The following is a 21,402-nucleotide window of genomic DNA, read 5'->3' as shown; positions in this document are numbered from 1 at the left end:
GGATTTCTAGCACCTCATGGTGACTCTGACCCTTCACTATAGTCGGAGGCGGCTCCGAGGGACGAGGATGGAATTGCGTAGCTCCAGGATCCTTTCGAAGAAGGCTGCAATGAAAAACAGGGTGGATCTTACTCAGGGATTTGGGTAGTTCTAATTCCACAGTCACTTTGTTAATCACCTTCTTTATCTTGAAGGGCCCTAAGTATTTTAGTGCGAGTTTGCGACACCCCTGAGGTAAAGGCAAGTTCTTGGTAGATAGAAACACAGTTTCCCCTTCTTTCAAATCCCACTGAGGGGCGTGTTTTTTATCAAAGTGCTTTTTGTACTCCCTTTTCGCCTCTTCCAGGTTTTCCTGAATCACTTTCCATCCGGTTTTTATCCCCTCCCACCATTGTTGACACGAGGTGGTTTCGGTAGGTCCGGCGGGGAGGGGAAGGTTTGGAAAGGGCTTCCCCTCATACCCATTTACTACCTGGAAGGGGGAGGTCTTGGTAGAGCTGTGAAAACTATTGTTGTAGCCGTACTCGGCGAATGGCAAGAGGTCCACCCAATTTGTTTGTTGGTAGTTAATGTAACATCTTAAATATTGTTCTAGAAGCCCGTTCACCCTCTCAGTCTGTCCGTCTGTTTGGGGGTGGTAGGCTGAGCTAAGCCCCTGTTCGATGCCAGCTAGTTTACAAAACTCCCGCCAGAAGTTGGCAACGAACTGCGGCCCGCGGTCGCTAATGACCTTCTCAGGGAATGAGTGTAGCCTTACCACGTGATTGAAGAACAACTGGGCTAGTTTCTTGGCTGTGGGTAATTTTTTGCAAGGGATGAAGTGGGCCTGTTTTGAGAAGGTGTCCACCACTACCAGGATCACTGTTTTCCCTTGGGAAGGGGGAAGTTCTACTATGAAGTCCATGGAGACCACGGCCCAGGGGCGGCTCGCGGTTGGGAGGGGGACTAGGTGGCCTGGCGGCTTCCCCCCCCGGCGCTTGGCCATGATGCATGTAGGGCAGGCCAGTACAAATTCTGAGACGTCTCGTTTTAGTTTTGGCCACCAGAATTGTCGGGTGATTAGATGGAGGGTTTTGACATACCCAAAGTGTCCGGCCAAGCGGCTGGAGTGACTCTGCTCTAGGATTTCTTTTCTCATGGATTTGGGCACGTAGATTTTCCCCTTGTGGAGCCACAGTCCACCCTCCCCTTGTTCCAGTCCTTCCGGACGCTCTGCTCCTTCCAACTCCGCCTCTGAAGCTAGCCGTTCCGTGGGGAAGGGAGCGGGCGAGTCCGTCTTTTTCCCGGAGCGGGTGGTGACCCCCCCCGCCACGGCTGAAGGGGGGACGAGAGAATCAATTACTTCCTCTCGCTGACTGTCATGTTGGGGCATGCGGGATAGGGCGTCGGCCAAGAAGTTTTTAGTTCCCGGGATGTGCTTCAGCACAAAGTCGAATTTTGCGAAAAACCCCGCCCACCGGATTTGTTTGGCAGTCAATTTACGGCGGCCCGTGAGTGCCTCTAAGTTTTTGTGGTCGGTCCAGATCTCAAACGGGACTCAGGCCCCCTCCAACCAAGACCTCCAAGTTTTCAGGGCGAACATTACTGCAAAAGCCTCTTTGTCCCACACTGACCAGTTCCTCTGTTCGTTTGAGAATTTGTGAGAAATGTAAGCACAGGGACGCAGTTCCCCCTCCTCATTCCTCTGCATCAATATGGCTCCTACGGCGACGTCGGAGGCGTCGCATTGAACCACGAATGGTTTTAATTCATTTGGGTGAGCCAATATCGGTTCAGAGGTGAAGAGCTGTTTAAGTTCTCGGAAGGCTCTGTGGCACTCTGGCGTCCAGACCAAGCGTGCCCCAGGTTTTTTCGCTGCCTCCCCCTTCCCTTTTGTTTTCAGCAGTTCGGTGAGGGGGAGCATCACCCGGGCGAACCCCTTAATGAATCCGCGGTAAAAATTTGCGAACCCGATGAAAGATTGTAGCTGCCGTCGGGTTCGGGGTGGTTCCCAATCCAGAACTGCTTGAATTTTGGCTGGGTCCATCGCCAATCCCTCCCCCGACACTCGAAACCCCAGGTAGTCTAGTTCCGTTTTGTGGAATTCACACTTAGACAGTTTAGCATACAGTTTGTTTTTGCACAGCGTGGCCAGCACTTTTCTCACCAGTGGCACATGAGATTCGAGGTCTTTTGAATAAATAATGATGTCATCAAGGTACACCACCACCCCCTTGAACAGAAACTCCCTTAGCACTTCATTGATAAAATTCATAAAGACCCCCGGCGCGCCCTGGAGTCCGAACGGCATTACTAGGTATTCAAACTGTCCCATAGGAGTGTTGAATGCCGTCTTCCACTCGTCCCCCTCCTTAATCCTTACGCGGAAGTACGCGTCTCGGAGGTCGAGTTTAGTAAAGATTTTCCCTTCGGCCACCGTGTTCAACAAGTCTCTTATCAGCGGGATCGGATAAGCATTGGACATAGAAATCCCGTTTATCCCGCGAAAATCTGTGCAAAGCCTAAGCCCCCCATCCTTCTTCTTACGGAATAAGACAGGGGCTGCGTGGGGGGCCGTGGCGGGGCGAATGAACCCCCTTTTCAAATTTTTGTCAATGAATTTTCTCAGTTCTGCTTTCTCCGCCCATCCCATGGAGTAGAGCTTGGCTTTGGGTAAGGTCTGCCCAGGGATTAGTTTGATGGCACAGTCCGTGGGGCGATGCGGGGGGAGCTCGTCTGCTTCCCGCTCACTAAATGCTTTTTTCAAGTCCCTGTATTCTCTGGGGATCGATCCCACCTCCTCAAGAGTGAGGCAGAGTCTCTCGTTCTGGGGAGGCGCTTTCGGGCCCCACTCGGGCCTCCAGTGGTGGTGCTCGCACCGCCAGTCCGGAAACCTCACGATTTGTTCAGCCCATCGGATGTCCGGCTGGTGTTTGGCTAACCATCCGGACCCCACCACCACGTCGAACGAGCATGAGGGGGCTATGACGAAAGTCTCTATGCCCCAATGCTCCTCAGTCCCCACAGGGGTCGCCTGGGTCTCTAGAGTGCACGGTTCCCCCCTCATGGTTGACCCATCCATCTGTTCGAATTGAATGGGATGAGGTAGGGGGGATGTGGCTAATCCAAGGGCTTCCACCAAGCGGGGAGTGATAATGTCCCGGGTGCACCCGGAGTCAATCAGGGCTCGGGCGTGCATAAATCTCTTTAAGTTGGGGTTCAAAAGGGTGACCGCCATAAACAAAAGCCCCCCAGAGACTCTCACCGTTAGTAGTGCCGGCGTTTTGTCGACCTGCTTCGCGGCACCGATTAAAGCAGGTCGCTGTCGTTTCCCGCCGACTCCTGGTCCCAGGACTCCTCGCTGGACTCTTCCACGGTGGTAACTTCCTCGTCAATCGCCAAGGAGGTGGCGACGGTGCCCCGACTGGGCTCCTTAGCGCGTCCGCCTTTCTTCTTCGGAGCGGTGGGCACTGGCTTGGAGGGCGTCGGAGTTGCCGGCGGTTTCACCGGGCAGTTGGCCGCCAGGTGATTCGGGTCCCCGCATCTGAAACACTTCCGTGGGGTGGTTGAGGGGGTGGACGTTGTGGGCCCGCGCTTGCCTTCACCCTTGCCCGGGGAAGGGCTCGACTTGACCCCCTTCTTTCCCTGTTGTTGACGTTGCATCCCCACGTGCTGGAGGTCGGTCTCGACTTCCCCGGCGAGTTGAATCCACCCTACCAGGGTGTCCGGTCTCCCTTGGTGGTAACATCGATCCAAGATGTTGGCGTTCAGGCCATTCTTGAACGCAGTGTATTTCATTACTTCGTTCCAACCTCGGGCCGCTGCGCAGTGGCCCATGAATTCGGTGGCATACTCGCGCATGGAGCGGTTGCCTTGCTCTATTCTTTGGAGGGCCGCCACGGCTTTCTCCTCGCGCAGCGGGTCTCCATACTGGCGCAGCATCGCCTGTAGGAAATCTGCAACGGTAGCCAGCTCGGGTTTTCGGCCAGTGTAGAGCCCCACGTACCATTTCTGAGCTGGTCCCCTCAGCCTGGAAGCGATGTGGGCCACCCGGCTGGCTTCAGTGGGGTAGCCTGCTCCCCAGTGCGTAAAAAAGGTGTTGCACTGAATGGTGAAGTATTCCACCGCATCTCCGTCCCCATCGAAGGTCATTTTCAGCTCTCGGTGCCCCCCCCGTCTCCCCCGATTGGGGCGACCGGGGCGGGGATCACTGGGACGACCGGCCCACCCACCAGCAGGGCCGGAGGTCCAACCGGGGCCCCAGCCGGCGGCCCCGCCGGAGGGCCAGCCGGAGGCCCGACCGGTGGCCCGACTGGTGGGCCCGGCGGGGGCCCCGCAGGCGGGCCAGCCGGCGGTCCGGCTGGGGGGCCGGCCGGGGGGCCGGCCGGTACACCCCCGGGAGGGACTTGCCCGGCCGCCACTAATCCTTGGAGCGTGCGGATCTGGTCGCGGATCGCTCCCATGTTCTGCTGCATCTCTTCGGCCATCAGGGCTCGGGATGCATGGACCTCATCGTGAATCTCTCTCACCCAATCGTACAGCTCGTTGCGCAGTGTTCGGATTGGGTCCCCTCCGCCCTGGGTGCCGAGGCCCTCGTCTCTGGGCTCGTCCTCGTCCCCCTCTTCCACGCCCGTCGCGAGGGCGCGGTAGCGCTGTTCCGCTGCCTCCATGGCCGCCATGGACTTCCTCGGGCTGTAAGTCCGTTGAGGGAAAGCATCCACGGAGAACGGCGCGGGGACTTTAATCTTCCTCCTCGCCCCCGTTACTTTCGGGTCGAGGGGTGCTTCATCGGGTGGGAGGTTGGGCTCTCCGTTGTCTGGTGCCAGTGCCGCCATCAGCCAGGTTGCCAGCACAGATAAGTCCAAATAAAAGGATTACTGTTATAATGTCAGAACTTGGATGAACTTCAAGCGAGTCCAATACTTGTAGCAAGTTAGGATCTTTATTGGAAGAACAACAGTACTATAGAAAACGAAATAACAGTAATGGCACATCTGGGCAGTTGGTTACATTTTATGCCCACAGCAAAGCATAATAAAACAATAAGTCACACGGGATCAAGTGAGAGTCTCTCCTTCCCAGCCATCGTTATCAGCAAAGGAGGAAGCCCCCCTATTGCGAAGGCCAAACGGCCTGGCTTCAAAGCGCACCTGTGATGTTGAGCAGAGACTCTCTGCCGCCTGTCTTACCCCCTGAATATTTTGCATAGCAAAGGGCCTTGGGTCAATGACCGTTGTCAGGCGCTCTAAATTATAATATGGAGTCAGTTCAGTCAAGCAAAGCATATAAAGTTACAAGTTCTGACAATAGCTCTGGATCCAATCTCTTGTGTTAAACCACTGACCAACGCATCGGAAGATCCATCAAATCTATTGCTAAATTTACTGAAGAGCCTTTGGGAAGGAGTTTTATGGAAACCAGATAATTTTTATATGATTACCACAGGTTTATGGACAGCCATGAAGACTTCCTGAAGATTAGTGAGGCAGGTTTTTCTTTTTCAGAAGCCATGCTGCTTCCTCAGCAAGACTTGTTCATATATTTACAACTTGTAGCTTTAGTAATGTTTTCTGCCAATATAACTAGTTCAGATATTGGTTGAAAAGGCCTATAATTTCCAGGCTCTGCCTAATCCCTTTTTTAAAACTGGTGTTATACAATCAGGCTTCCACTTCTCCAGTAAAGAGGCTGATTTCAGTAGTTTACATATATTTTTAGAAGATTAACATCATCATATGTTAGTTCTAAAAGAATACTCAGGTGAACACCATTTAGTTCCAGTGTTTTGCTGCTTTTAGCTCTAAATCATTATTGTCTGAGATAGCTCTTCATATGCTCTTACCACTAAAATGGCTCTGATTTGGTTATCGCTTTGCATCATCTGCAGCAAAGACAGGGCAAATAATTCTTCATTTTTTCTGAGCAGTCTAAATGTTCTCCTTTCACAACTTTGTCCTCAGAAACTGTGATTCCCTACTCCTACAAGCTTATCTCCTACTCTTGATGTATATAAATAAATGTTTAATGGTTTGTTTTTGTACATTTAGCAATGTACACAAGTTCCTTTGCTTTTTTCCCTTTTTTGCCTTCTTTGTTTGTTCCACTAGTGTGCGGGTGGGTTGGGTTCCTCCCCCACACCATGTATGAGAAAGTCTTCCATCTTTTCAGTGGAAGTCTTATTGCCTTTTATAGCTCTCTTGCCTCTACTCAGTAGCTGTGGTGGCATTCTCATGGACATGTAACCATTCTAAGGTATGGTATATGCACCACTCCTAGTAGTTGTAATACTTTCCCAGCTTTCTGAAAAGGCATGAACCACCTGACCCTCCCCTTAAGCTTCATTTTAACTGATCTCCTCACTTTTCAGAACTTTGTTTTGAAATTAAATGTGGCAGCATCAGGTGTTCAGGGCAATAGCCCACTTATATATAAGCTGAATTTCATCATATTTCAATCGATATTCCTAACCATTTCAGTAACCCTTGTTGCTCTGGATGTGAGGGAGATCTGGCTGTGACATCTGTCACCCCATTGATTGCCAGGGTTGATTCAGCTGATTTGGCTGGCTAAGCGGGTGTCCCTCTACCTTCCTCACCGCTCCATGTGCATCCCTCCCGAAGCTGCGCGCTCAGTGGAAGAGGACAACCATACCAGATAGAAGGAATCTACTGTTCTTTGGTCAAGGGTATATAATAGCTAGAACCTTATTGCCCCAGGTCTTGTGCACCATTTGTTATTAAATGAAGGATCATCTTCCTTCTTACCTGCTCCATAGCTAACTGCTAAAACACATTAATCTCTAGAATGTTGCCTTTGTTATTATGTGCATTCACATTTGCCCAGGTAATGTAAGAATATTTGAAGTTGCTCATTACCACTTTTTTCTTTATGGCCGCCTCCCAGATTTTTCTCTTGCTGGCTAGAAGCATCTTTAGTTTCATTATACCTGTGACACAATGAGTATGTGTGTGTGTGGGGGGGGTGTCAATAGATATATCGAGAGCCTGTCCTCACAGCAAAGCTGACTGTTGCTGTTTGGTAGGATGAGTTTCTTCATTTAATCCTTCATTTTTGGAAGCTATCACATGCTTCCAAATCATAATAACAAGCATATTTGATAGGGTTCATAAGTTACATTTCGTACTGATGCATATTTGGCTAGAAGGGAGCAGAAAGCCTAAGAAGCTTCCTTAGTTTATAATATTCACCTTCTCCATAGAAAGAGACTTGATCCAGCTGCTGATGCGATGCTAGTAAACCCCGGAATCTCCGAAGGCCAGATTGCCTTGAAGCAACAGCAGTGAACCACTGAATCCTTGTCATGACAATTAATCTGACTCATCCATTTGGGAAGCCAACTGACCCCCTCCATTTGTCTACCACCTGTGGGTTATTATGAGTCCCTGTTCATAAGCTATAAAGCAGAGGGTATCAACCAAAGTCACATAGTGGAAACCTGAATAAGTGAAATTTTATTACCTTTCATTATGACCACTAGAATTCGACAGCTATTCCAAGTCACATCCTTGGGTCCTGTCTCTTCATATTTCCACATTACAGCATTTTCATTATCCTACACAAGCCTATGCTACTAACCAAATATGCTTGTATTAGTTGAACTAGGGGTTTTTTTGGCAGAAAAAACCCATGTTGGGCCACATCCCCTGACACCAAGCCAGCTGGAACTGCATTCCTGTGTGTTCCTGCTCAAAAAATGCCCTGAGTTTAACAACAATGCATATATTTGTTACTGGTACTCAAAGAATGTTCATCCCTTTTGAACAATATATGTAGCCTTGTGATAAAGCTACATTGAAAACAGCCTTTGTTAAAAGGTCAGTATGTACAAGACTGAACTTCGTTTACTCTATAGCAGGGGTCCTCAAACTTTTTAAATAGGGGGCCAGTTCACTGTCCCTCAGACTGTTGGAGGGCCGGACTACCGTTACTGTACAAGGCCGCGGGCCGTCAGTTCTCCGTCTTCTGCATCTCTCTCCCTTCCCCACACAACACACCCCGGCCTGGGAACTCACCTCACCTCGGTATCACCTCACACTCTGTCTCCGCCGCCTCAGCCCAGTGCCAGAAGTGTGCGTTGCTAATGCGAGTTTAGGTCGAACATCACTTCTGGTCTGATTTTGCCATAACCCGGCGGGCCGCATAAACGTCCTCAGCGGGCCGCATCTGGCCCACGGGCCGTAGTTTGAGGACCCCTGCTCTATAGCAATAATCTATAGAATTTTTTTAAAAGGACAGTGGTTTTAGATATGTCGCTTTAGATATGTGGCTAATATACTCCAGTTCCTAGAACTGGGTGTACTTACGAGAGCAAGTGACATGAACAGAACAACATCTGGCCATCTTAAATCTCTCCAATCTACTGAATTGTGCTCCAATACAACTATGAATAAGCCATTTTCAGTTACTTCAAATGGGACCTTAAACTCCATCCTTCAAGTTTATAATTTAGTATCCTAATGTAGCAGGAGAGATTTGTGCACAGATGATGCAGTTGTGCACCTGGGTTTTCATCAAATGGAAATGCTCATTGTGGCCCCGGTTAATTGTCTGGATGCATCTTTTTACACAGATGGGGATGTGTATCTCCTCCCTCTAGATAATCTGGATATTGTCTGTGATGCCTGAAACTGGTTCTGGAGCCCCAGGCACACTTTAAAGCTGATAAGCACAAGTTGAGCTCTAGCAACATAGCCTTGTGCAGAACTGCTCCACTCTAAGCCTGTTGAGTTTGTTGAGCTCAAACTGGAGTAACTCTGCTTAGAATGGCACTATCAATGGAGCTTCAGATGGCATTTCAGCCCAATGTAGTCCCACTGGCAATTAAATTATATCATCCTACAATGAGATAGAAATTAGTATATAAAGGGAGCATCTCCTGTGCCAAAAATTCAAACCTTTGCCAGTTTTGAGTCCAAGTGGGGAAAGGTATTTGCAGGAAAAGACACCTAGATGTAGATGCTTTATGGACTCTTTCTTCCTGATCCCAGGCAGAACCAGCCTATTTACCCTCTCCCGTCATGTGGATTTAGACAGCCCTATACGTCGGCGCTCTCTGCTGGGGCTACTTTCTCTAGGTAAGTATGAGCTGCCTCTAAGCTAGGACCAACTGCTCTGCTTCTTTTGCAATTCCTGCCATGCGAGCTTGCAGCATCCAGGGAGAGAGAGAGAGACTCAAGTTTCAAGTGGCAGCAACCGGGAGGGCATTCTGCTATTTTAGCCTGGCAACTTCTAAAGTGAAATAAATCACAAACATTTTCTCCCAAAGGGAAGAGCTGTACAGCCTTGGCTTCGGTCAACTAACAGTAGTGGGGAGAGGGGATGCTTATGAAGATGCCGTAGAATCAGTCTTCATATGAGCGCTCCTGCAGTATTCTCAAATGTTCAGATATCTCCAGCTTCCTTATAGCTCCAGGCAGACAATAGCTTTGAGAGAATTATCTGAAGTTTCATCTCCTGTGATGGATACACATTGCATTTGTCCCAGGTTTGTTTTGGTTTTTTTAAATATTGCAAACGCTTTAAAACCTCCTTACTGGAGTTAAAGGTAGGGAAAGGTGTTCACTCCATATGCAGTGATCTCCTTTCAGCTCACATTTTATTAAAGATGCAGTCATGCTACCATCTGTCTCCCACACAATATGCCCTCCTGGGATAGCATTACAATGTTCTTAATGCTGCAGATGTAGTGGAGGTCCAACGAGCAGTTATGAAAGTGTTTCCACATTACTGACTAACTCACAGTCTTAACTGGGACTGAGAACTGCGAAGTTCAGGGGCTGTAACAGTGTACAGTAAGTAGATGCTCTGAATATAGAAGGTTTCAGGTCTGATCCTTGGTGTCTCCAGTTCAGAAGATTTCAGGTAGCTGGTGCTGGGGGAGACTTTTTGTCTGCCTGAAATCCTGGAGAGCTGCTGCCAGTCAGAGTAGATGCTACTGAGCTACGTAGATATTGACACTGCCTAAGGCAGTTTTGTGTTCAGATAACCAGATTCTTGTCTTTACTCCACTGTATTGTTGTAATCTTCTTTCAGACATGGAGGAAGGCTTACAGTGTTCTGTTAGTTGAAACTTAACTCCTTGATGGCACACAAGGAATATTCACCAGTTGGCATCAAGCAACCAGCTTTACTTCCATTGAAGTATATGACAATTCAGCCTTGACCTGTATAGCCCAAGCAAGCCTGATCTTGTCAGATCTCAGAAGTTAAGCATGGCTAACCCTGGCAAGTACTTGGATGGGAGACCTCCAAGGAATACACGGGCCAGGACACAGAGGCAGGCAGCAACCCACCTCTCTGAGTATCCTTGGCTCCCAGCCCCACTAGGAGTTGTCAGAAGGCAGCCATGACTTCTAGGCAGACTCTAGCCATGACTTCTAGAATATTCATTTCTACAGGTCACTTCTGGAATACTGTATACTACCATGCCTCATGCAAAATTTAAAAAAAAAAACATAACCCTGCTTTTGCAGGAGAAGGTAAAGTTCACTTCAGGTTCCTAGTCTACACAACTGACTCCTAGCCAATTAGCATGCACTTATTCCACCAGTGCAAAGGCTGGTTGTAAATTGTGAAAGCATTCATTAAAACCTACTTCTGCCAACTTCCTGTTTCACCTGAGAAGGTCCACCTGGGATGAACTTTAACCTAGAGAGAGTATATGTGTGAGTGCCATTTGGCTTCTGCTGTGTGTCTTCCTGATCAGAGTGTTTTTGAAGAGTCTGTTGATGAAGACGTTCCGGGGTTTGCCCTTGGTAATGGAGTAAGGAGAAGGCACATTATTAAGAAAGCATTACTGTGGTTGCCTTAATTTTCTGCCTACTGGAGGCATTTACTCCTGTCTAAGCATCTCAATATTTAAGATAAACAAGTTTATAGGCCTCCTTGGTAGCTTTATTACACTGTCATACTCACTTAACTGAGAAGAACAGGGCAGGTTCTGCAGACCAGAAAGCGCACCTTGACAGATAAAGATCAAGCTTCAAGCCATGCCTGTAGATTGGAATCAAGGCATCATTTCTCTTAGTGCCGACAGAGCTAATGAAGAGTTGGTTGTCTCTCATGGGGCAATTGTGCTGTCTCGAACGTCGGTCATAAAGCTGGGACAGCATCGTGTGTTCATGTTGAAAATCTTCTTCCGAGCTGAGGACGGGTGTATACCCTGTTAATCTTCAGGATCTGATCTGTGATTGCATTGGCAGTGGTGGATGTGCCCTCAAAGATCCTATTGTACTCCAGACTATTTAGGAGGTAGAGGGAGTTCTGGGGAAGGCTGCTCTGTTTATTTTACAGCATTAACAATACAGTGTCAACAAGAGAGATCTGAACATCTGACATAAAGTTTATAAAGGGGCTAGATCATGCTGAGGGTGGGGTGTGGTGGAGACCTTCTGATATTGAAATCTCATCCTAATCCGAAATATGTCTGGCTACAAATCCACAGTGTTGTTCATTAGGAGACATGAATTGCCCAGCAAGGCCAGTAGGCAGTTTTGAAGAGTTTTGTGTGAGAAAGCAAACACAAAATGTCTATCCATCCACCCTTTCTGTTTTCATTGGAGCTGAAAACTGATGTGGCTGCAGAGAATTGTTGAGTACAGCTCTTTAGGCTTAATCACACACCAAATTAAATGTAGCCCTTATTTAAATGTAACACTTGGGAGGAAAAAAATCCTGAGTCAGGCTTGGCTTTAGCTAACTCAGCATTGCATAAACTTCATCAGAACTCTACTGAGTGATCTTAGTTCAGAAAGAATGCTTTGCTTATAAAAAGTCAGAATAACCTAATATAATATGAATAGATGAGAAATATACCTTCCCACTTGGTTGCAACTCTATGGAAAAAGCAACTCAGAGTGCCACCTAGTGGTCAAGCCGCTATTGTTTGAAGAGCAGATTATTGGGCAAGACAGTGTTGTGATTGTCAAATGCGACGCTTGATTTCATAGAATAAAGCATTTCCAGAATGTGGTGACTCAAAAGAAGTTCCCTATCTCCAAATAGCCCAGTTTCATAAATCTCATGATCCCATTCGTCACAGTCCCACGTTTTGTATTTTTGGAAATGTCCTATAGCATCCAGCTATTCCTGTTTAAACTCCAAGGTCTGCTTTCCTGTGCTTTGAGCTTGTCCTTTTAAGAGCCAGGTCCACTTTCAGTACATACTTAAGACCTAAAAGTCCAAGAAGTCACATCCTTATTTTATGTTGCAGGCTAACACATCCATTGGTGCTCAGCCCTGGAATGCATGCCACAGGAATCCCGCACGCAGGCATCACATCCCACTCTGGGAAACAAGAAACTGATCATTACGACAGAAACTTGTAAGTGTTCAAGACTTGGGATAAAGGCATGGGTGTTTTCCAAAACTAGCTGCTGCTTCTCAATAGCAGAACGGTGCCAGGAGGGTACAACTTTCAGGAAATAAGTGGTGGGTGGGAAGAGGACGCTAACCCTTTTCTTGCATGCTACATCCCCGCCTCCCAAAAGCAGTCTTCCATCTACAGTTTTGTAAATTAGAATAATTAATTTGTAGACTCTTACCTCAACGTTTAAAGAACAATGACAAAAAAGTAAAATCTGTCTGCACTGGATCAAGCCAACTAATCCAGCCATGGCTTACTGTTGGAAGCTACTGATGCTTGAGATGATATTCTACTGGTTTAATTTTTTGGAAAAAAATGTAAACATAAATTTTGACTCATGGTCATGGATTTTAGAATTTTCCCAGCAATCTATACTTCTGACTTCAGTCACTAATGTACAGAAGTAAATAGTCCTCCATCTCTCCCCTCCCCCTTTCCCGTTTCTGTGAAGGAAATCGCAACTAGAACCAAAGAGAGAGAAGGAAGCCAAGAAGCCAACAATTAAGAAGCCTCTGAATGCTTTTATGTTGTATATGAAAGAAATGCGGGCAAAGGTTATTGCTGAATGCACCTTGAAAGAAAGCGCAGCCATCAATCAGATTTTAGGAAGACGGGTAAGAATACAAACAAAGATATATCTGAAGAAGTGAGTAGGGACTCACAAAAGCTCATGCCCTGCCACAAATTTTTTAAGTCTTTAAGGTGCTCCTGGACTCTTACTCTTTTGTACTTTTACAGACAGACTAACATGGCTACCCATCTCGATCTATCTCCAAGGAAATGATGCTATTGTTTTTACAGTTAGATACAAGTTAGGAAGACACGCTATTATCCTTTCCCAAATCAAATGGCTCTATACAATGAACTGAAAGGGGGAGGGAGAAGAAACATGCTCCTTTGGGTTAGATGGGAAGACAATAGGATAGAATAGAATTCTGTGTTTTGAGGGATTTCACCAGACATGACCACCACCACCCCTTTGCGTGTGCCACAGTCCGAATTGGAGTCAGCCCTTCAAGCACCTGATGTTGAGAGAGAGAGAAGTTGGGAGCCCGTGTCCCAGGTATCTCAGTGAGTTATTCTGCCTAAAGATAAATGATATTTCATGCTTTATTTCAATTGACCTACTATAACGAATTTTGTAAGTCCTCTCTAAAATTTGTTTCAGTACTTTCTGTACTAGCAGTGATTTCTTGACATTCCCCGCGTCACCAAGTAGTGACTTGTCTCTGTTGGCTGAGATTTTCAAAATATACTGAATTGCTCAGAAATTTGAACTGCCACAAGAATTTCTATATCACTTTTAACATATAAAGTGCCTTATAATCCACAAATGCTTTGAAGTAGAAGAGTTGTCTACCCTGGACTGGTCTTCTCAAAGCCACTGAGTACGTTCATGGCTGAACTGGGATCTGACCCTGGATTCTTATGGACCATGGCCAAGTGTTTTATTCTAAACATCATTTCTTTCTGTGGGCAAGCCATTGATGTGACTCAGTAGGCCAGGTAGGCAGCTAGGGCACCACCTGGCCACAGGGGCAGGTGGCAAGCGCCTCCTCCCCACATGCACCCCACTGCCGCTGCACTCACCCTTGCCGCCGCCCACCTCTCTCCCCACCCTCCTCTACCAGGAGTCTTGCAAGCGGCGGCTGCAGGGAAGGGGCTGAGCAGGGGTGGTGGGTGCACTCAGAGGTGCTCAGAGCCTCTAAGGCTCCCACGACAAGGGAAGGCAGGCTCCAAGTGCCTCCGAGCACATGTGCCACCCCACCACCCCTGCTCAGCCTTCCCAGGTCTATGCTTCCAAATTCTGGGTATAAGCTCAGATCTCATAATGTATCTGAGGAAATGTGCATGCACAAGAAAGCTTATACCCAGAGTTAAACCAGCACAGCTACCCTCCTGAATCTATCTTCATTGAGAAACCAGAGAAAGCCTTCAAAAAAAGAAACAAAGAGAAAAAAAAATACTTTACTGTGCTTCAGAATTTTCACAATTGTTTTGATCAATAGTTTTAGTGTGCTTCTGTTACTTCCCTCCTTTGGTGGGGATCTTCAGCAGTGATTCCAGTTAGGAGATTCTGCCTAGGAGTCTAGCCTTAGTATATTGGATGGAACACATGATCTGTACACTGAGAATCCAGAATTCAAACTGTGGCATCTTTAGTTTAGAGCAAGGACAGACTTCTGCCTGAGGCCTTAGAGTGCAGCTGCTGGGCAAAGTAGAGAGCAACGCACAACACAGACCAGTGGTTTCACTCATTACAAGACAGCTTCTTATATTCTACTTGTATCTAAAAAGGCTTTTATTTTTGAACAAAAAAAATCAACAAAACTCCTTTCTCCTCACTGGTCTATCTGTAATCTGTTAGGACGGGACACAGTGTTGAAGCACACCATATTGTCTCACAGTTTTCTGTGGTTTCTTTGCAGTGGCACGCACTGTCACGGGAGGAACAAGCTAAGTACTATGAACTGGCCCGCAAGGAGAGGCAGCTTCACATGCAACTTTATCCAGGCTGGTCCGCAAGAGATAACTACGTGAGTACTCAAGGTCTCCAATGACCAAATTTGGGTCAAGCTTCTAAAAATATTTGTTTTGAAACTGGAAGTAGCCAACAGTGGATAAGTATTTTGGATGTCTGTAGTCCCATGGCGCAGAGTGGTAAAGCTGCAGTACTGCAGTCGGAGCCCTCTGCTCATGACCTGAGTTTGATTCCAGCGGAAGCTGGTTCATATAGCCAGCTCCAGGTTGACTCAGCCTTCCATCCTTCCGAGGTCGGTAAAATGAGTACCCAGCTGGCTGGGGGGAAAGTGTAGATGACTGGGGAAGGCAATGGCAAACCACCCCGTAAAAAGTATGCCGTGAAAATGTTGTGAAAGCAACGTCACCCCAGAGTTGGAAACGACTGATGCTTGCATAGGGGACTACCTTTACCTTTAGTCAATGCATACGTGAGTGAAAGATGACAAAGAAAGGATTCCCATATGTTGGGCTAAATAGACAATGAGAATATAGTGAGAAGAGCTAAAAGGCCCTTTCAGGACTATTTTAATATGTTTTGGTGGACTTAGAGCTCATTGAAACAGAAGCAAGTGGGCTCTAGTCCATGAACGCTCCAGAATAACTGGATAGCCACTGTGTGCTGGACTAGATGGACCACTGTTCTGATCCAGCAGGGTTCTTCTTTTGCTCTTGAAGTTCATGTCATGAAGTGCCACAGAGTGTGTTTGATGCAACAAACGTAGCCACCCTCTGCAAGCAGTATTCCAGGTTGCCACAGTCACTGGGAATAGAGTGAAAGCCACAAATGGTGCTCAGAGGATATCACTGTCAGAACTGTGTTCTTGAGGGCTTTCAGGTTTGCTTAGAAGCTTATGCACATACATTGGAGTCTTCTGACTCTTCATAGCCATGAAGCATCAGCTCCCCATACTGCACAACAAACTGCCTACCTCTCTCAGCCTGTGTCTTTCCAACCCTCTATTAAGCACTGGATTACTGTGGCTTTTGTAATAATGTATAATAATACATCTTTTCTGCAAAGATACAACAGGGGTCCAGCAACTGTAGAATTATACTGGTTGCAATCCAAAGAAATTTAGGCATACCTGCTATTTATATCTTTGTTTGCTGTGGCAGTAGGTGTCTGTGTTTAGTTACAGCTTTTCTTTATGAACTGCCAGAGGAAATATTTGAAGAAGGTACAATAAAGAGAGAAAGTGGTTCAGTAAAGTGTCCTGATGCACATAAAACATGTTTGGTACATTTTTATGGGTGATGTGTCTACTATCCATGCTTCCTTCTGATTCTTATTTTCCTACTTCTAATCACTTTTCTTCTCAGTTTTCCTCTTTTGCATCACTTTCTTCATTTCTATTTCTAATCTCGGTATTTTTCTAGCAGGCTTGATCATAGGGGCTTAATCCCATTAAAATCTTTTGCTCTTTATTCCTGTCCTAGTTCTAACTTCACTGTCCTCTGCTAGCTACCCTTTTTCTTGCCAGCCTGCAATTGTTTCTTCCATCTAAAAGAAATCTTCTCATAACTGACTTTATTTCTCGTTTACCTTTTTAAAAAATCTTGACTGTTTTGTCCTAAGTCAGAATCAATATTTCTCCCAGTTTTAATTTAATTCTTGCCATTCTTTTGGATCCACGCTTATATATTTACTTGCTAAATCATGTGGGTAATCTTTTGTAACTGATTTTACTATGGAAATTTTTACTATTTACTTCCCTAATATTTGGAGGAGACCTGCTGTCCTAATTTCATGCATTTCTTTCTGAATATTGTTTTGTTGCATCTATTAATGGTCATAGTTTCCCTCTTTCTCTAAGGATCTATCTTGTGCCCAGGCCTCAGATTCAATGGGAGCTCACAGGAGCACAGCTCCTGAACCATTCTGAGAGTTCCACCTCTTCCACCTGAGAGTTCCACCTCCTTGTCCATTGAATAGTATGTGCAGCTGCATAACAATCCCTGGATGAGCTCCACCACCTATTTTTCTACAAAATGACCTCCACTTGTGCCCTTTTTTTACTATCTTCTTGGTCCTGTCATTTACTCTTCTGATATTCAGCATTACTTCTGTGTAGTTGACCTTCAACTCTTCTAAATAATTTTGTCCCTTAACTCTTTTAGTATTTCAGTTTAAGAAAAGCCCTTCTGCATCAGATCAGTTATCTCATCCAGAAACCTGTTTTGCACAGTGGCCATGGAGAGCCAGCCAACAGGGCATAGAAGCCAAGGCTGTCCTCAGCTGCTGCCTCTTAGCACTGGATTTCAGGGGTGTGCTGCCTCTGAATATGGAGGTTTCCTTTAGTCACTATGGATAGTACCCAATCATGAACCTATCCTCCATCAATCTGCCTAACTCTCCATGCATGTGGCCATCACTACATCCACTGGCAGTGTATGCCACAATTTAATCACTCACTGGTAAAGAAGTTTTTCCTTTGGATGGTCATAAACCTATTGCTTATCAATTTCATTGGATGTCCTCCAGTCCTAGTATTATGGAGAGGGAGAAGTTCTCTGTCTGCTTTCTCTACCCCATTTCCAGTTTTCATATCTCACTAGAATGTAACTCTTGATTTTTTTTGTTCCAACTTGATTCCCATTATTTTTTCTGTGGTTTGTCTCTCTTCTTTCTTTCTCTCCTGTTCTCAGTTCTGCTGTTGGTTTTATTTTCTCTGCAGTTCAATTTGCCTGTTTCTTTCTTTCATTAGCTCCTATATCCTTGTCAAAGTCTAATTTTGTATTACTATGTCTAATTTTGCAGTCACTTTGTTCTTGGGCTCCCTCTTATTAGAGGTGCGCAATCCCCTCCCATCCCCCCCCCCCAGTTTGCGTATATTGAATTGAAAAACATTACAAGTTTCCCAGAAAATCCTAGATACCAATACAGTATTTGTATCTAGGATCTTTGAGAAATCCTGAATTTTTTCAAGTCTATTAGACCCAAGAAGGGAAAAAACAGGAAAAAATTACACACCAGAATCTGTGCCCACGTGGAACAGTCTGCTCCCTATGAGCACAGCTAATCCTGGGCTGACTTCTCCTTTGCAGGAGGAGCCAGCCTCAGCTGAGTCTGATCCTGGACTGACTTCTCTTGCAGCCTGGTTTAAACCAGGCTTCAGGAGAAGCCAACCAGCCCTAAGCCAAGCTGGCGTGCGCTGTCCTCTGCAGTCTCTTTGAAGTTTAAAGGGACTGCAGAACAAACAACAACAACAAAACTAACAAACAAAACCATCTGTAATCTCATATAAAAAATAAAAATAATGCTGCCTTAATATGGGAATGTTCCAAGAAAAAGGAATACAAAGTAACAATAAAACATAAAAACAGGAATAATTAAGAAAGGGGGAAGGGAGCATTTCCATCTAGTTTGATATAATTTTACATAATTTTCATTGATTTCATTTCTATAATATTCTCTGATTTGTCTATTCAATGTCTTAGTTAAAAGTTCAAATAAAGGTTTCCATCCAATTAGAGAAAATTTCTAAATAAGCTATATTCTGGAAATTCCATTAAATATAAAACAATTCCAAATTACCTTAAATTCATCTTTATTTTTTTCTCTCCTCTGGATTAATCTAATCTTGTTTGTTTTATTTTTTCAAGTACTACTATATTCCTTAATTTAGTGTATCACCTATTCAAAGAAATCCCTTTAAGCATCCTTTCAGCATTCAAGCTGCAACGAATAAAAAATGTATATGCGTTTTTGGTTTACATTAAGAGTTTTCATAAATAAGTTCAGCAATGCTAGTTCAACAGTAGGATTTATTTGTTCCTGAGTTATTTCTCCAATCTCTGCAAACATTAATTTCCAAAAATTTCCTGTAATTGGACATGACCACCACATATACATTTCCTAGTTCATCACACTCTCTCCAGCAGTTTTTACTCTGTTTCATCAAATGAGCTATCCTAATTGGAGAATAATACCACCTTTGAGACACCTGTAATGTGTGCTCTTGAAAACCTCTTAAAATTGATTTAAAAGAAAATGCTGAGATATCTGTTTCCAATCCTTATCATTAAATTTAATATTTAGTTCTGTTTCCCAATTATCTTTAATCATCAGGATAAAGTTTTGACCCTGACTCACTAATATCCTATAAATTTTAGTAATTAATTTCACCTCCTACTTATCTATAATTCCTCAAATTTGGTTAATGACCTGTTTATTTGATCTGAATTTCCTTCTTTTGAGGGGGGAAAAACCTTAAAATTTGATGTTTTGATTGCTATTTTGTTCAGAAATCTTTCCTTCAGTCCAGAACTGACTACTATTATTTAAGAGCATCATACTTGCATCCATTATGGTTATTTGATTGAGAATCTCTGCACCTGAGGCTAAACCTTTTAACTGAACCAAATATTGGATGAAACAGTATGGGGATCAATGACAAAATCCCTGGGTATAACACCCTTTTCTATTTCCTCTATACCAAAATAAGGTCATAAAGATCTGACAATGAATTCAACTTGAATTTTTATAGAAGGTATTGTGAGTGAAATCCTCCCATCTCTTTAATGTTGAATCTCTCTGTAACCAACCTATTTCCTGTGAAAAGGACAAACAAGGGATTAAATGTCTGCATTGATATCTTTTTTCTCAGTGACATTGTCTTAATTGCTTCTTTCATTTTAGATCCTATTTATATTTTTATTTATTATTTTATTATGCCATTAAAGGTCTCGAACTTGATATGTCTCATAATAAAGAGAGATATTTAGATCATCCCACCCTCCTTCTCAATGATACCTTAGGAGTTTTGCAGTTCTTGGCTTTTTAGAGTTAAAAATGAATTGATCTAATTTTAACTGCCAATTCTTTAAAATCTTATCCAAAATATGAAAAGGGTAACACAAAAAATAAAAAAGATAATTTTGACAGAACAAACATTTTAATCATTATAACTCGAGTAGTCACAGCTGTCTTCTGCTTTGTCCATTTAATCAGATCTGTTTTTATTTGCCTCCACAGTATATTTTAATTATAATGATATAATTTGTTTAGGTTTTTTGGAATTGATACTCCAAGGTATCTAAAACTTTTTATGTACCAATGGTATATTTAAAGTGTGAGAGGCTTTCAGTTGAATTGTAGAGGAGATATTACAGCGTATCATACTGGATTTTATAAAGTTTACATTGAGAACAGAAACTTGATTAAATTTTAAAAGTTCTTCCTTTAAGGGTTGTTTAGCTTCTATCAGATTTGTGGGAGATAGCAACGTATCTGCATACATTGTCAATAAATAATCTTTTTCTCCACATTTAATTTCTCCGATATCTTGGTTAGATTTATGAACTAACGGCTCCAAAGCCAAATATAACACTAAGGGGAGAGTGGGCATCCTTGTTGGTACCAGAATTAATATTTATTAATCCGGAAACACAATTATTTACTGTCACGTTAGCAGAATATGATGAGTAAATTACGAGGCAGGCTAGCAGCACCCTTGCGACTCGCTCCTGAAGCTTTATTTATTGTTTATTTTATTGGATTTATATCCTGCGCTCCCCGCCAAAGCAGGCTCAGGGTGGCTCACAATACATAGCGTACAATAAAAATATTTACATTGAAATATTAAAAACATAAACAGTTTAAAAAAATAATTTGGTGCTAATGCTGATAGATTTAAGACGCCGCTCAATGACCTTAAGCATCCATTGGATCTTTGTTTTTACTTTGGATTTTATCTGCTGTATCTGCTTACTGGCAACGTATAGATGAGTAAATGGCTGAAATAGCATTATTAAATTTATTTCCAAAATCTTAAAAATTTGGTACCTTTTTAAATTATTCCAATGAACTGAATCAAAGGTTTTGTAGAAACCTAGAGCTAGTAATGATTGGTTCTTAGACCCAGGTGGGTAGCCGTGTTGGTATGAAGCAATAGAACCAAGTCTGAGTCCAGGGGCACCGTTAATACCAACTAAGTTTTATTCAGAGTGTGAGCTTTTGTGTGCATGCACACTTCCTCAGACGGAATGTAACAGAAACAGAAATAATCTTACATATACAAGGTGGACAGTAAATTAGCATACAGAATAATGAAGATGTTTTTAACAGATTAAAAGAGTAATAAGCTTAGTTATTTGGCTATCACCTGTTAGAGTTCAACTGGAGGCGAGCAACATCACAAGGACATAAATATGGTTAGTTTTGTTTTTGTTTTGTGTATGTATAATTTTTTTTAAAAAAAATTAAAAAATAAGACACATAAAGGGACTGTAGAAGCCTGACAAATAGCTAAGAGGCGGGAGCAATGTGCTCTTGCCTCTTGTTGATTTTGGATCTACTAGTAATTCCCGAATGTATCTGGGATTTTCTTGGAATTTTGGGAAGCTGAAATATACCCCCAAATACCAATAAGGTATTTTTTGTGTATACTTTAAGCTCAGGTAGATCTGAATGCACATCCCTACCTCTTATCTATCCTCTTCTTCCTCTCTCTGTTTAATTTTGTGTCATCTCTGCTCTGCTGATACTGTCCTCTTGGTGCAACCTCACTTGTTTC

At 44.2% G+C, this 21,402-nt stretch overlaps 1 protein-coding gene across 10 annotated transcripts in view; it reads left to right on the top strand.

Moving 5' to 3' along the window:
• TCF7 (transcription factor 7) overlaps positions 1–21,402 on the top strand; it is a 181,332-nt gene that overhangs the window by 144,115 nt on the left and 15,815 nt on the right. For 7 of the 10 annotated variants that reach the window (XM_060240463.1, XM_060240461.1, XM_060240469.1 and 4 more), the window contains exons 6-9: positions 8,988–9,074; positions 12,212–12,322; positions 12,816–12,978; positions 14,794–14,901. In XM_060240463.1, the coding sequence (XP_060096446.1) occupies positions 8,988–9,074; positions 12,212–12,322; positions 12,816–12,978; positions 14,794–14,901 (469 nt within the window). The remainder of the gene's footprint in view (positions 1–8,987; positions 9,075–12,211; positions 12,323–12,815; positions 12,979–14,793; positions 14,902–21,402) is intronic. The other 3 variants (XM_060240465.1, XM_060240462.1, XM_060240471.1) reach the window with 1 other exon arrangement.

This window comes from Heteronotia binoei, chromosome 5 (assembly GCF_032191835.1).
Source record: "Heteronotia binoei isolate CCM8104 ecotype False Entrance Well chromosome 5, APGP_CSIRO_Hbin_v1, whole genome shotgun sequence".
Lineage (NCBI taxonomy): Eukaryota > Metazoa > Chordata > Lepidosauria > Squamata > Gekkonidae > Heteronotia > Heteronotia binoei.
This window is presented reverse-complemented; position numbering and strand designations above follow the sequence as displayed.